Below are 14,954 nucleotides of genomic sequence, written 5' to 3'. Positions count from 1 at the left end.
TGTGAGGGACCAGAGTGTGTGAGGGACCAGAGGGACCAGAGTGTGTGAGGGACCAGAGTGTGTGAGGGACCAGAGGGACCAGAGTGTGTGAGGGACCAGAGTGTGTGAGGGACCAGAGTGTGTGAGGGACCAGAGGGACCAGAGTGTGTGAGGGACCAGAGGGACAGTCTGGGGGACAGAGGGACAGTCTGTGGGATAGAGGGACAGTCTGTGGGATAGAGGGACAGTCTGGGGGACAGAGGGACAGTCTGGGGGACAGAGGGACAGTCTGGGGGACAGAGGGACAGTCTGGGGGATAGAGGGACAGTCTGGGGGACAGAGGGACAGTCTGGGGGACAGAGGGACGGAGAGTGAAGTGTCTTCTGTTTCAGACGTGTGTGTCTGAGGTGGAGCTTCTGCTGAGGAAACACGCTCAGTTTGAAGATGAGCTGGAGACTCAGGTCCAGATGCTGCAGCAGGTCCAGACTCAGGCCCAAGACATGGTCCAGACTCAGGTCCAGACTCAGGTCCAGACTCAGGTCCAGACTCAGGCCCAAGACATGATCCAGAGCAAGAACTACAGCTCCCAGAACATCAGCCAGAAGAGCAACGCACTCAGACACAGGTACTGTAGAACCAGAACCAGGACCAGGACCAGGACCAGGGCCAGGACCAGGACCAGGACCAGGACCAGGACCAGGACCAGGACCAGGGCCAGGACCAGGACCAGGACCAGGGCCAGGACCAGGACCAGGACCAGGATCAGAACCAGGACCAGGGCCAGGACCAGGACCAGGACCAGGACCAGGATCAGAACCAGGACCAGGGCCAGGACCAGGACCAGGGCCAGGACCAGGATCAGAACCAGGACCAGGGCCAGGACCAGGACCAGGGCCAGGACCAGGACCAGGACCAGGGCCAGGACCAGGACCAGGGCCAGGACCAGGACCAGGACCAGGACCAGGACCAGGACTGGACTCATGTGTTGATGTGCCTCTCAGACACAGTGAGCTTCAGAGCAGGAGCAGAGCTCGTCACAAAGACCTGGAGCAGTCGCTTCAGCTGCAGCGCTTTCTGTCCAACACGTATCAGGTCTGTCACTTATTTCTTATATTTGATGGTTTTAAATATTGATTCTTCCTCATTGTTCTGTCCGGACTCTGAACGCGCTCAGTTTGGAGTTTGGCTCTCAGAACGCAGCGCTGTGGCTCTGGACGAGAACTGGAGAGAACCAACCAACCTCCAGGCCAAGATCCTGAAGCACCAGAGCTTCGAGAGCGAGGTCCAGGCCAACCGCTCCCAGCTGGAGGACCTGACCAAGGTAGGACCGGGTTTAGTCCTGGTTTAGACCTGGTTTAGACCTGGTTTAGTCCTGGTTTAGACCTGGTTTAGACCTGGTTTAGACCTGGTTTAGTCCTGGTTTAGTCCTGGTTTAGACCTGGTTTAGACCTGGTTTAGTCCTGGTTTAGTCCTGGTTTAGACCTGGTTTAGTCCTGGTTTAGACCTGGTTTAGACCTGGTTTAGACCTGGTTTAGTCCTGGTTTAGTCCTGGTTTAGTCCTGGTTTAGACCTGGTTTAGACCTGGTTTAGTCCTGGTTTAGTCCTGGTTTAGTCCTGGTTTAGACCTGGTTCAGACCTGGTTCAGACCTGGTTCAGACCTGGTTTAGACCTGGTTTAGACCTGGTTTAGTCCTGGTTTAGTCCTGGTTTAGACCTGGTTTAGACCTGGTTTAGTCCTGGTTTAGTCCTGGTTTAGACCTGGTTTAGACCTGGTTTAGTCCTGGTTTAGACCTGGTTTAGACCTGGTTTAGACCTGGTTTAGTCCTGGTTTAGTCCTGGTTTAGACCTGGTTTAGACCTGGTTTAGTCCTGGTTTAGTCCTGGTTTAGACCTGGTTTAGTCCTGGTTTAGACCTGGTTTAGACCTGGTTTAGACCTGGTTTAGACCTGGTTCAGACCTGGTTCAGACCTGGTTCAGACCTGGTTTAGACCTGGTTTAGACCTGGTTTAGACCTGGTTTAGTCCTGGTTTAGACCTGGTTTAGACCTGGTTCAGACCTGGTTCAGACCTGGTTTAGACCTGGTTTAGACCTGGTTTAGACCTGATTTAGTCCTGGTTTAGACCTGGTTTAGACCTGGTTTAGACCTGGTTTAGACCTGGTTTAGACCTGGTTCAGACCTGGTTCAGACCTGGTTTAGACCTGGTTTAGACCTGGTTTAGACCTGGTTCAGACCTGGTTTAGACCTGGTTTAGACCTGGTTCAGACCTGGTTCAGACCTGGTTCAGACCTGGTTCAGACCTGGTTCAGACCTGGTTCAGACCTGGTTTAGACCTGGTTCAGACCTGGTTCAGACCTGGTTCAGACCTGGTTCAGACCTGGTTTAGTCCTGGTTCAGACCTGGTTCAGACCTGGTTCAGACCTGGTTTAGTCCTGGTTCAGACCTGGTTCAGACCTGGTTTAGTCCTGGTTCAGACCTGGTTCAGACCTGGTTCAGACCTGGTTCAGACCTGGTTCAGACCTGGTTTAGACCTGGTTTAGACCTGGTTTAGACCTGATTTAGTCCTGGTTTAGACCTGGTTTAGACCTGGTTTAGACCTGGTTTAGACCTGGTTTAGACCTGGTTCAGACCTGGTTCAGACCTGGTTTAGACCTGGTTTAGACCTGGTTTAGACCTGGTTCAGACCTGGTTTAGACCTGGTTTAGACCTGGTTCAGACCTGGTTCAGACCTGGTTCAGACCTGGTTCAGACCTGGTTTAGACCTGGTTCAGACCTGGTTCAGACCTGGTTCAGACCTGGTTCAGACCTGGTTTAGTCCTGGTTCAGACCTGGTTCAGACCTGGTTCAGACCTGGTTCAGACCTGGTTTAGTCCTGGTTCAGACCTGGTTCAGACCTGGTTCAGACCTGGTTCAGACCTGGTTTAGTCCTGGTTCAGACCTGGTTCAGACCTGGTTCAGACCTGGTTCAGACCTGGTTTAGACCTGGTTCAGACCTGGTTCAGACCTGGTTCAGACCTGGTTTAGACCTGGTTTAGACCTGGTTTAGTCCTGGTTTAGTCCTGGTTTAGTCCTGGTTTAGTCCTGGTTTAGACCTGGTTTAGACCTGGTTTAGTCCTGGTTTAGTCCTGGTTTAGACCTGGTTTAGACCTGGTTTAGTCCTGGTTCAGACCTGGTTCAGACCTGGTTCAGACCTGGTTTAGACCTGGTTTAGACCTGGTTCAGACCTGGTTCAGACCTGGTTCAGACCTGGTTTAGACCTGGTTTAGACCTGGTTTAGTCCTGGTTTAGTCCTGGTTTAGACCTGGTTTAGACCTGGTTTAGTCCTGGTTTAGTCCTGGTTTAGACCTGGTTTAGACCTGGTTTAGTCCTGGTTTAGACCTGGTTTAGACCTGGTTTAGACCTGGTTTAGTCCTGGTTTAGTCCTGGTTTAGACCTGGTTTAGACCTGGTTTAGTCCTGGTTTAGTCCTGGTTTAGACCTGGTTTAGTCCTGGTTTAGACCTGGTTTAGACCTGGTTTAGACCTGGTTTAGACCTGGTTCAGACCTGGTTCAGACCTGGTTCAGACCTGGTTTAGACCTGGTTTAGACCTGGTTTAGACCTGGTTTAGTCCTGGTTTAGACCTGGTTTAGACCTGGTTCAGACCTGGTTCAGACCTGGTTTAGACCTGGTTTAGACCTGGTTTAGACCTGATTTAGTCCTGGTTTAGACCTGGTTTAGACCTGGTTTAGACCTGGTTTAGACCTGGTTTAGACCTGGTTCAGACCTGGTTCAGACCTGGTTTAGACCTGGTTTAGACCTGGTTTAGACCTGGTTCAGACCTGGTTTAGACCTGGTTTAGACCTGGTTCAGACCTGGTTCAGACCTGGTTCAGACCTGGTTCAGACCTGGTTCAGACCTGGTTCAGACCTGGTTCAGACCTGGTTTAGACCTGGTTCAGACCTGGTTCAGACCTGGTTCAGACCTGGTTCAGACCTGGTTTAGTCCTGGTTCAGACCTGGTTCAGACCTGGTTCAGACCTGGTTTAGTCCTGGTTCAGACCTGGTTCAGACCTGGTTTAGTCCTGGTTCAGACCTGGTTCAGACCTGGTTCAGACCTGGTTCAGACCTGGTTCAGACCTGGTTTAGACCTGGTTTAGACCTGGTTTAGACCTGATTTAGTCCTGGTTTAGACCTGGTTTAGACCTGGTTTAGACCTGGTTTAGACCTGGTTTAGACCTGGTTCAGACCTGGTTCAGACCTGGTTTAGACCTGGTTTAGACCTGGTTTAGACCTGGTTCAGACCTGGTTTAGACCTGGTTTAGACCTGGTTCAGACCTGGTTCAGACCTGGTTCAGACCTGGTTCAGACCTGGTTTAGACCTGGTTCAGACCTGGTTCAGACCTGGTTTAGACCTGGTTCAGACCTGGTTCAGACCTGGTTTAGTCCTGGTTCAGACCTGGTTCAGACCTGGTTCAGACCTGGTTCAGACCTGGTTTAGTCCTGGTTCAGACCTGGTTCAGACCTGGTTCAGACCTGGTTCAGACCTGGTTTAGTCCTGGTTCAGACCTGGTTCAGACCTGGTTCAGACCTGGTTCAGACCTGGTTCAGACCTGGTTTCTGTGTCTCAGGAGGGTCAGGAGCTGGTCAGTGAGAGTCGTTCTGCTCAGGTCAGAGTTGGGCCTAAACTCACAGAAATGACAGAATCCTGGGAGACTTTGCTGCAGAACTGTGCAGAGAAGAAGAGTCGCCTGCAGGAGGCGCACCAGGTACAAACCACGTCTGCGCAATGTCCCCTCACACGACCCTGACCCTGACTCTAACCCTGACGCTAACCCTGACCCTGACCCTGACCCTGACCCTGACCCTGACCCTAACCCTGACCCTAATCCTGACCCTGACCCTAACCCTGACCCTAACCCTGACCCTAACCCTGACCCTGACCCTAACCCTGACCCTAACCCTGACCCTAACCCTGACCCTGACCCTAACCCTGACCCTGACCCTGACCCTGACCCTGACCCTGACCCTGACCCTGACCCTAACCCTGACCCTGACCCTGACCCTGAGACTCTGCGGCAGGCGCTGCAGTTCCAGCGTAGCCTCGACGACATGGAGCAGTGGGTGGAGTCGGTGGAGAGGGGCGTGGCCAGTGAGGACTGCGGCTCGGACCTGTCGTCAGTGAGTCGTCTCCTGACGACCCTGGAGGGTCTGGAGCAGGAGGTGGACGGGCTCCGTGACCGGCTGCAGGTGACCACGCCCTCTGAACGTGACCACGCCCTCTGAACGTGACCACACCCTCTGAACACGACCACGCCCTCTGAACACGACCATGCCCTCTGAACACGACCACGCCCTCTGAACACGACCACGCCCTCTGAACACTTTTTTGTCTCGTCCAGAGTCTGTTGGAGACGGCGAAGAGTCTTCAGTCTCAGGGGAACTTCCTGGCGGAGCAGATCCAGAGCCGAGTGGCCCAAACCATCAAGAGGTGGGACGCCCTGGAGAGAGGGGCGGGGCAGGGCTGTGCTTGGTCACCTCTTCTGTTCTGTGCTCTCGGAACCATCGGCCCAACAAACAGTTTAAGACGATGAAGAACAATCCTCGATGTCACAGTTGATGATGGAACATAACGTTTTCTTTTGCAGATGATAATTCCATATTTAATGTTGTGCTTTTGCTTCATAAAATTGGCCCAATGTTTAGCCCAGCCCCTCCTTGAACGACACCGTAACGTGGTGGAGGGGTTTGATCCCAGGAGCCATGTTGTCGGGGGCTTCAGGCCCCTGGTCGGGTCTCCAGAGGCAAACAGGTCCTAAGTGACGGGTCAGACACAGATCGGTTCAGAAGCCTCTTATGATGACATCAAGAACAAGGCCGTTTACGTCGCCGGGATCGGCGTCACCGGGGCCCCATCCTGGAGCCAGGCCTGGGATGGGTGCTTGATGGCGAGCGCCTGGTGGCCGGGTCTTTCCCCACGGGGCCCGGCCGGGCACAGCCCGAAAGAGCAACGTGGGGCCGCCCTCCCATGGGCCCACCACCCGCAGGAGGATCCATAAGGGGCGGGGCAGGGAGATCTGGGCGGCAGTCGACGGCAGGGGCCTCGACGACCAGATCTCTGGACACAGAGACTAACTCTGGGGACATGGAATGTCCCCTCGCTGGGGGGAGGAGCCTGAGCTTGTACTGGAGGTGGAGCCTCACCTCCAGCACAAGCTCAGGCTCTGGAACCATCTCCTCCAGAGGGGCCGGACGCTCCACCTCTCTGGTGCTGCCCGCGGGGAGAGGCGGGGCTGGTGTGGGCTATTCCTTTATCGTCCCACATGGGGAAATTTCATTGATGCAACGCAGGAAGATTCAGAAGGAAGTATAGGAAGGTTGAAAAACACTCTCAGTAGAAGATCTCCTATAAACACATTATGGCCCCTCAGCTCAGCCGCCACGTGTTGGACTTCACCCGGATGGACGAGAGGGTCCTTCACCTTCGGGTGTGGGACATGTCTCTCACTGTTGTGGCGGCCTACGGGCCGAACAGCAGTGCAGAGGACCCGGCCCTTCTTAGAGTCCTCGGGAGGAGAACTGGACAGTGCACTGACCGGGGACTCTGTTGTTTGACTGGGGGACTTCAACGCCCACGTGGACGATGACAGTGACTCCTGGAGAGGGGAGGAGCCCCGATCTGAACCCGAGCGGTCAGTTATTGGACTTCTGTGCCACAGATTGTCCAGAACGAACACCATGTTCAAGCACAAGGGCCGTGCTTGAACATGGCCCTTGTTCAAACACGTGGCTCCAGGACACAGGAGGTCAATGATCCACTTTGTTGTCGTGTCCTCTGACCTCTGACCTCTGACCTCTGACCTCCGGCCGTGTGTCTTGGACACTCGGGTGAAGAGAGGGGCAGAGCTGTAGAGCACCACCTGGTGGTGAGTTGGATCCTCTGGTGGAGGAGGAAGCCGGACAGACTTGACCCAAGTGCATTGTGGGAGTCTGTGGGGATCGTCTTGTGGAGCCTCTGTCAGGAGGGTCTTCACCTCACACCTCCAGGAGACTCCTCCCATGTCCCGGGGGACGCTGGGGACATTGAGTCCGAGTGGACCATGTTCTCCACCTCCATTGTTGATGCGGCTGCTCAGAGCTGTGGTCACATGGTCCGGTGCCTGTCGCCGCGGCAACACCCGAACCCGGTGGTGGACACTGGAAGTAAGGGTCAGACTTGGCCACTCTGACCTGTAGGTCTCCTGAGGTCATCGACAGGTCAAGCGGGCGCAGTTCGTGCTGTCGCAGAGGCAAAAACCCGGGGCTGGGAGGAGTTTGGGGAGGAGTTTGGGGAGGAGTTTGGGGAGGCCATGGGGGAGGAGCCATGGAGGAGGAGCCATGGAGGAGGAGCCATGGAGGAGGACTATCGGCCCAAAGTCAGCAGGTCTCCACCTCCCGGCGGTGGAGACCTGCTGACCTCTGACCTCGACTGGGGATGTGGTCGGACGGTGGAAGGACTTTGACAACCTTTTAATCCCTCAGTCACGTCTTCTGAAGAGGAAGTAGAGACTGAGGACTCAGAGGGACTCGTCCATCACCCGAGCTGAAGTCACTGAGGTTGTTCAGGAGACAAACTCCTCGGTGGCTCCTCAGTGGCTCCTCAGTGGCTCCTCAGTGGCTCCTCAGTGGCTCCTCAGTGGCTCCTCAGTGGCTCCGGGATGAGATCCTGAGGACCTAAAGTCTCTGGTGGGAGGTGTCCATGTCCTCTCCAGGTGGGAGGTGTCCATGTCCTCTCCAGGTGGGAGGTGTCCATGTCCTCTCCAGGTGGGAGGTGTCCATGTCCTCTCCAGGTGGGAGGTGTCCATGTCCTCTCCAGGTGGGAGGTGTCCATGTCCTCTCCAGGTGGGAGGTGTCCATGTCCTCTCCAGGTGGGAGGTGTCCTCGCCCCAAGAGGAGGAGGTCAAGTATCTCGGGTCTTGATGGATTGTGTGATTGACAGTTGTCCTGTTGTGGTGAAGAAGGAGCCGAGTCCAAAGACAAAGCTCTAGATTTATGGGTCACTCACGTTCTGACCTCACCTATGGTCATGAGCTTTAATGACCCAAAGGACAAGATCGTGGATACAAGTGGTCGAAATTAGTTCCCTCCGCCAGGTCGCTGGGCGCTCCCTTAGAGATAGGGGGAGGAGCTCGGCCACACGGGGGGAGCTCGGAGTAGAGCTGTTGCTCCTCCAGCTGAGGTGGCTCGGGTGTTCCGGGCATGTCCCACCGGGAAGAGGCTCCGGGGACGACCCAGGACATGCTGGTGGGACTATGTCTCTCTCTGGCCTGGGAACGCCTCGGGATCCCCCCGGAGGAGCTGGAGGAAGTGTCTGGGGAGGGGAAGTCTGGGAGTCCCTGCTCAGACTACTGCCCCCGCGACCCGGCCCCGGGTAAAGCGGCAGAAGAGGACGGATGGTTTAGCCTGGTTGATTCACCACTAGGGCAATGTTTCTCGTAAAATCATCAGAATGAAAGAGTTCCACGAGTATTTCCTGATTATTCTCGAATCTCCAAATCATTTCCTCAATAATATGTCACTAATGTGATCATGACTGTTCGGCAGATACAACGGCCTGAGCGCGCCCATGCAGCGCCGCAGAGAGACTCTGGAGGCGTGGCACGCTCTCTTCCACTTCCAGAGAGACCTGGAGCTGGAGACGGCCTGGATCACAGAGGCTCTTCCCAGTGTCAGGAGCCCGGAGCTGGGGGCCACGCAGAGCTCCACCCAGCAGCTCCTGCACAAGCACCAGGTCCGGGGCCCGCTCCCACCGCCGCTCCCGCCGCCGCCCCCGCCACCCCCGCCGCTCACACCGCTGGAAACTGTCTAACCCTGAAACGTTCTGTCCGTCACAGTCTCTGCTGCAGGAGCTGTCCAGTCGCTCGGCTTCGGTCAAGTCCGTTCAGGAGGCGGGGCATAACATGGTCCGAGCGAGACACTTCGCCTCTCACGACGTCCGAGAGCGACTGGACGAACTGAAGCGTCTCCACGAGCAACTGAAGACCGAGGCTCAGAGGAAAGAGAAGCTTCTGCAGGAAGCTCTGCGCATCCAAGGCTTCATGAACCAGGTACAGATGCTTCATGAACCAGGTACAGAGGCTTCATGAACCAGGTACAGATGCTTCATGAACCAGGTACAGATGCTTCATGAACCAGGTACAGAGGCTTCATGAACCAGGTACAGATGCTTCATGAACCAGGTACAGATGCTTCATGAACCAGGTACAGATGCTTCATGAACCAGGTACAGATGCTTCATGAACCAGGTACAGAGGCTTCATGAACCAGGTACAGATGCTTCATGAACCAGGTACAGATGCTTCATGAACCAGGTACAGAGGCTTCATGAACCAGGTACAGATGCTTCATGAACCAGGTACAGATGCTTCATGAACCAGGTACAGATGCTTCATGAACCAGGTACAGATGCTTCATGAACCAGGTACAGAGGCTTCATGAACCAGGTACAGATGCTTCATGAACCAGGTACAGATGCTTCATGAACCAGGTACAGATGCTTCATGAACCAGGTACAGATGCTTCATGAACCAGGAACAGAGGCTTCATGAACCAGGTACAGATGCTTCATGAACCAGGAACAGATGCTTCATGAACCAGGTACAGATGCTTCATGAACCAGGTACAGATGCTTCATGAACCAGGAACAGAGGCTTCATGAACCAGGTACAGATGCTTCATGAACCAGGAACAGATGCTTCATGAACCAGGTACAGATGCTTCATGAACCAGGTACAGATGCTTCATGAACCAGGTACAGATGCTTCATGAACCAGGTACAGATGCTTCATGAACCAGGTACAGAGGCTTCATGAACCAGGTACAGATGCTTCATGAACCAGGAACAGATGCTTCATGAACAAGGTACAGAGGCTTCATGAACCAGGTACAGATGCTTCATGAACCAGGTGCAGATGCTTCATGAACCAGGTACAGATGCTTCATGAACCAGGTACAGATGCTTCATGAACCAGGTACAGATGCTTCATGAACCAGGAACAGAGGCTTCATGAACCAGGTACAGATGCTTCATGAACCAGGAACAGATGCTTCATGAACCAGGTACAGATGCTTCATGAACCAGGTACAGATGCTTCATGAACCAGGTACAGATGCTTCATGAACCAGGTACAGATGCTTCATGAACCAGGTACAGAGGCTTCATGAACCAGGTACAGATGCTTCATGAACCAGGAACAGATGCTTCATGAACAAGGTACAGAGGCTTCATGAACCAGGTACAGATGCTTCATGAACAAGGTACAGAGGCTTCATGAACCAGGTACAGATGCTTCATGAACCAGGAACAGATGCTTCATGAACAAGGTACAGAGGCTTCATGAACCAGGTGCAGATGCTTCATGAACCAGGTACAAACAGATGCTTCATGAACCAGGTACAGATGCTTCATGAACCAGGTACAAACAGATGCTTCGTGAACCAGGTACAAACAGACGGTGTTCTTCAGGTGTCGGAGGTGGAGGAGCGTCTGGAGGAGCAGCGCTCGGTCCTGGACACTTCAGACTGTGGCAGGGACGAGGAGACGACCCAGGTTCTCCTCAAAGGTCTGGACTCCGTGGACTCTGAGCTGGAGAACCAACGCAAAACTGTGTCCAAGCTGCAGCAAGCGGGAGCGGAACTGGAGAACCTGGGCCATCCGAACAGGTAAGCTGCTCCAGAGCGTCACTGAAGCATGAAAAACGCTGCCATTAGCAAACCAGCTAAAGCTAAGCTAGCACAGTCGCAGCAGCCACAAACGACTGAACTTTACATTTAATCACAGAAACTTCACTTGAGACACACAAGGACAACAAAGAGGCAAAGAAACACATTTTATCAGTTGTTTTCCTCAAAATGGAGAGGGAAGTTGGTAAAGTCCCACCGCGGACACGTTAGCTACATGTGGCTAACGTGCTATAGCAACGGCGAGTCTCAGCAGTGACCGTCTTTTTCCTCCGGCAGCTCGTCGGTGTCTGAATCTCTGCCCGTGATCGTGGACCTGTTGGAGTCCGTGCTGCGGCTCTCGTCCACTCGCCGAAACGCTCTGTCGGACCAGCTCCGCCTTCACGCCTTCCACCGAGAGGCCAAGGAACTACAAACATGGCTGACGGTCAAGAAGAGCCTGGCAGAGTGTGAGGACTGCGGGCAGGACCTGGAGGGAGTTGAGGTCAGAACCAGTGAAACCTGAGCAGCTAACGTGCACAAGGGGGCGCTAAGGGGGCGCCAAGGGGGCGCTAAGGGCGCGCCAAGGGGGCGCTAAGGGGGCGCCAAGGGGGCGCTAAGGGAGCGCTAAGGGAGCGCTAAGGGGGCGCTAAGGGGGTGCTAACTGTCCTGGGATTGTCCTGCCGCGACCTCACATTTCAAACTGTTGCAGGTTTGAGACAGAATCGTTGCTGTTTGTGCTCCAGGTTCTGCAGAAGAAGTTGGAGTCTCTGGTGGTGGAGGTCTCAGGTCTGGGACGCAGTCGTCTCTCTGTGGTCCAAGCGATGGTCCGGGGTCTTCAGAGGGACGTCCAGGCTCGAGACCGGGACCAGACTCTGAGCCGCCTGTGGGACGAGCTGAGCAGCGCCCTGACCACAAGAGAACAGGTCAGAACAAAGGACACTGGGACAGAGGACACTGGGACAGAGGAAACTGGGACAGAGGACACTGGGCCAGAGGACACTGGGCCAAAGGACACTGGGCCAGAGGACACTGGGCCAGAGGACACTGGGCCAGAGGACACTGAGCCAGACGCTGGGCCAGAGGACACTGAGCCAGACACTGGGCCAGAGGACACTGGGACAGAGGACACTGGGACAGAGGACACTGGGACAGAACAGGTCGGACTGTGACCATCATTGTCTTTTCTGTTTCAGAAGTTGCGTTTGGCTCGGGAGCTTCACCAGTTCAATCACGACGCAGACGAGCTGAAGTCCTGGACGGCCGAGAAGGACCTGGTCCTGGACTCAGAGGATCCTGACCAGGACCTGACCTCTGTCCAGACTCTGCTAAGACAACACGAGGCTCTGGAGGTACAGCACCGAACATGACCTGCAGAGGTCTGACCCACAGAGGTCTGACCCACAGAGGTCTGACCCACAGAGGTCTGATCCGTAGAGGTCTGACCCACAGAGGTCTGACCCATAGAGGTCTGACCCACAGAGGTCTGACCCATAGAGGTCTGACCCACAGAGGTCTGACCCACAGAGGTCTGACCCACAGAGGTCTGACCCACAGAGGTCTGATCCGTAGAGGTCTGACCCACAGAGGTCTGACCCACAGAGGTCTGACCCACGGCGGTCTGACCCACAGAGGTCTGACCCACAGAGGTCTGACCCACAGAGGTCTGACCCACAGAGGTCTGATCCGTAGAGGTCTGACCCACAGAGGTCTGACCCACAGAGGTCTGACCCACAGAGGTCTGACCCACAGAGGTCTGATCCGTAGAGGTCTGACCCACAAAGGTCTGACCCACGGCGGTCTGACCCACAGAGGTCTGACCCACAGAGGTCTGACCCACGGAGGTCTGACCCACAGAGGTCTGATCCGTAGAGGTCTGACCCACAGAGGTCTGACCCACAGAGGTCTGACCCACAGAGGTCTGACCCGCGGCGGTCTGACCCACAGAGGTCTGACCCGCGGCGGTCTGACCCACAGAGGTCTGATCCGTAGAAGTCTGACCCACAGAGGTCTGACCCGCATAGGTCTGACCCACAGAGGTCTGACCCACAGAGGTCTGACCCACAGAGGTCTGACCCACAGAGGTCTGACCCACAGAGGTCTGATCCGTAGAGGTCTGACCCACAAAGGTCTGACCCACGGCGGTCTGACCCACAGAGGTCTGACCCACAGAGGTCTGACCCACGGCGGTCTGACCCACAGAGGTCTGACCCACAGAGGTCTGACCCACAGAGGTCTGACCCGCGGCGGTCTGACCCACAGAGGTCTGATCCGTAGAGGTCTGACCCACAGAGGTCTGACCCACAGAGGTCTGACCCACAGAGGTCTGACCCACAGAGGTCTGACCCACAGAGGTCTGATCCGTAGAGGTCTGACCCACAGAGGTCTGACCCACAGAGGTCTGACCCACAGAGGTCTGATCCGTAGAGGTCTGACCAGCAGAGGTCTGACCCACAGAGGTCTGACCCACAGAGGTCTGACCCACAGAGGTCTGATCCGTAGAGGTCTGACCAGCAGAGGTCTGACCAGCAGAACTGGTTTGTTCCGCTGGTCAGATGTGTTTCTGTAAACGTGACTCTTGTGCTTCAGAGAGACGTGTCTCTGATCTCTGAAGAGCTGAGCCGCTGTAGGACAGAAGGCCACGCCCTGATTCGTCGACAGCCGTCGGTCCAGCGCCACGTGGACCTGAGACTGGACGATCTGGACTCGAGCTGGACAAACCTGCAGCTCAAAGCCTCAAACAGAAGAACCAGACTGAAGCGAGCTCTGAGCGTGTGGAGCTTCATGGACCAGAGCAACCAGATCATGTATGTGCAGCTCAGACGTGTTCACGTGTTTCAGGTCATGGCTGAAGCTCACACATGTTCACGTGTTTCAGGTCATGGTTGAAGCTCACACATGTTCACGTGTTTCAGGTCATGGTTGAAGCTCACACATGTTCACGTGTTGCAGGTCATGGATGAAGCTCACATATGTTCACGTGTTTCAGGTCATGGTTGAAGCTCACACATGTTCACGTGTTTCAGGTCATGGCTGAAGCTCACATATGTTCACGTGTTGCAGGTCATGGATGAAGCTCACATATGTTCACGTGTTGCAGGTCATGGCTGAAGCTCACACATGTTCACGTGTTTCAGGTCATGGCTGAAGCTCACATATGTTCACGTGTTTCAGGTCATGGTTGAAGCTCACACATGTTCACGTGTTGCAGGTCATGGATGAAGCTCACATATGTTCACGTGTTTCAGGTCATGGTTGAAGCTCACACATGTTCACATGTTGCAGGTCATGGTTGAAGCTCACACATGTTCACGTGTTGCAGGTCATGGATGAAGCTCACACATGTTCACATGTTGCAGGTCATGGATGAAGCTCACACATGTTCACATGTTGCAGGTCATGGATGAAGCTCACACATGTTCACATGTTGCAGGTCATGGATGAAGCTCACACATGTTCACGTGTTGCAGGTCATGGCTGAAGCTCACACATGTTCACATGTTGCAGGTCATGGATGAAGCTCACACATGTTCACATGTTGCAGGTCATGGCTGAAGCTCACACATGTTCACGTGTTTCAGGTCATGGTTGAAGCTCACACATGTTCACGTGTTTCAGGTCATGGCTGAAGCTCACACATGTTCACGTGTTTCAGGTCATGGCTGAAGCTCACACATGTTCACGTGTTTCAGGTCATGGTTGAAGCTCACACATGTTCACGTGTTTCAGGTCATGGTTGAAGCTCACACATGTTCACGTGTTGCAGGTCATGGATGAAGCTCACATATGTTCACGTGTTTCAGGTCATGGTTGAAGCTCACACATGTTCACGTGTTTCAGGTCATGGCTGAAGCTCACATATGTTCACGTGTTGCAGGTCATGGATGAAGCTCACATATGTTCACGTGTTGCAGGTCATGGCTGAAGCTCACACATGTTCACGTGTTTCAGGTCATGGCTGAAGCTCACATATGTTCACGTGTTTCAGGTCATGGTTGAAGCTCACACATGTTCACGTGTTGCAGGTCATGGATGAAGCTCACATATGTTCACGTGTTTCAGGTCATGGTTGAAGCTCACACATGTTCACATGTTGCAGGTCATGGTTGAAGCTCACACATGTTCACATGTTGCAGGTCATGGCTGAAGCTCACACATGTTCACATGTTGCAGGTCATGGATGAAGCTCACACATGTTCACATGTTGCAGGTCATGGCTGAAGCTCACACATGTTCACATGTTGCAGGTCATGGCTGAAGCTCACACATGTTCACATGTTGCAGGTCATGGCTGAAGCTCACACAT

General features: G+C 54.3%; 1 protein-coding gene across 1 annotated transcript in view; it reads left to right on the top strand.

Moving 5' to 3' along the window:
- sptbn5 (spectrin, beta, non-erythrocytic 5) overlaps positions 1-14,954 on the top strand; it is a 154,430-nt gene that overhangs the window by 120,209 nt on the left and 19,267 nt on the right. Inside the window, 14 exon segments of the mRNA XM_072436122.1 lie at positions 372-458; positions 519-604; positions 981-1,071; positions 1,154-1,300; positions 4,582-4,719; positions 5,033-5,200; positions 5,353-5,441; positions 8,534-8,720; positions 8,824-9,036; positions 10,455-10,651; positions 10,949-11,153; positions 11,395-11,574; positions 11,845-12,000; positions 13,238-13,455. Of these exon segments, the coding sequence (XP_072292223.1) occupies positions 372-458; positions 519-604; positions 981-1,071; positions 1,154-1,300; positions 4,582-4,719; positions 5,033-5,200; positions 5,353-5,441; positions 8,534-8,720; positions 8,824-9,036; positions 10,455-10,651; positions 10,949-11,153; positions 11,395-11,574; positions 11,845-12,000; positions 13,238-13,455 (2,162 nt within the window).

This window comes from Eucyclogobius newberryi, unplaced genomic scaffold (assembly GCF_026437365.1).
Source record: "Eucyclogobius newberryi isolate DKJ021-1_F unplaced genomic scaffold, fEucNew1.0.hap1 SCAF_70, whole genome shotgun sequence".
Lineage (NCBI taxonomy): Eukaryota > Metazoa > Chordata > Actinopteri > Gobiiformes > Gobiidae > Eucyclogobius > Eucyclogobius newberryi.
The sequence above is the reverse complement of the archived record's forward strand: the minus strand, read 5'-3'. Positions and strand labels throughout refer to the sequence as shown.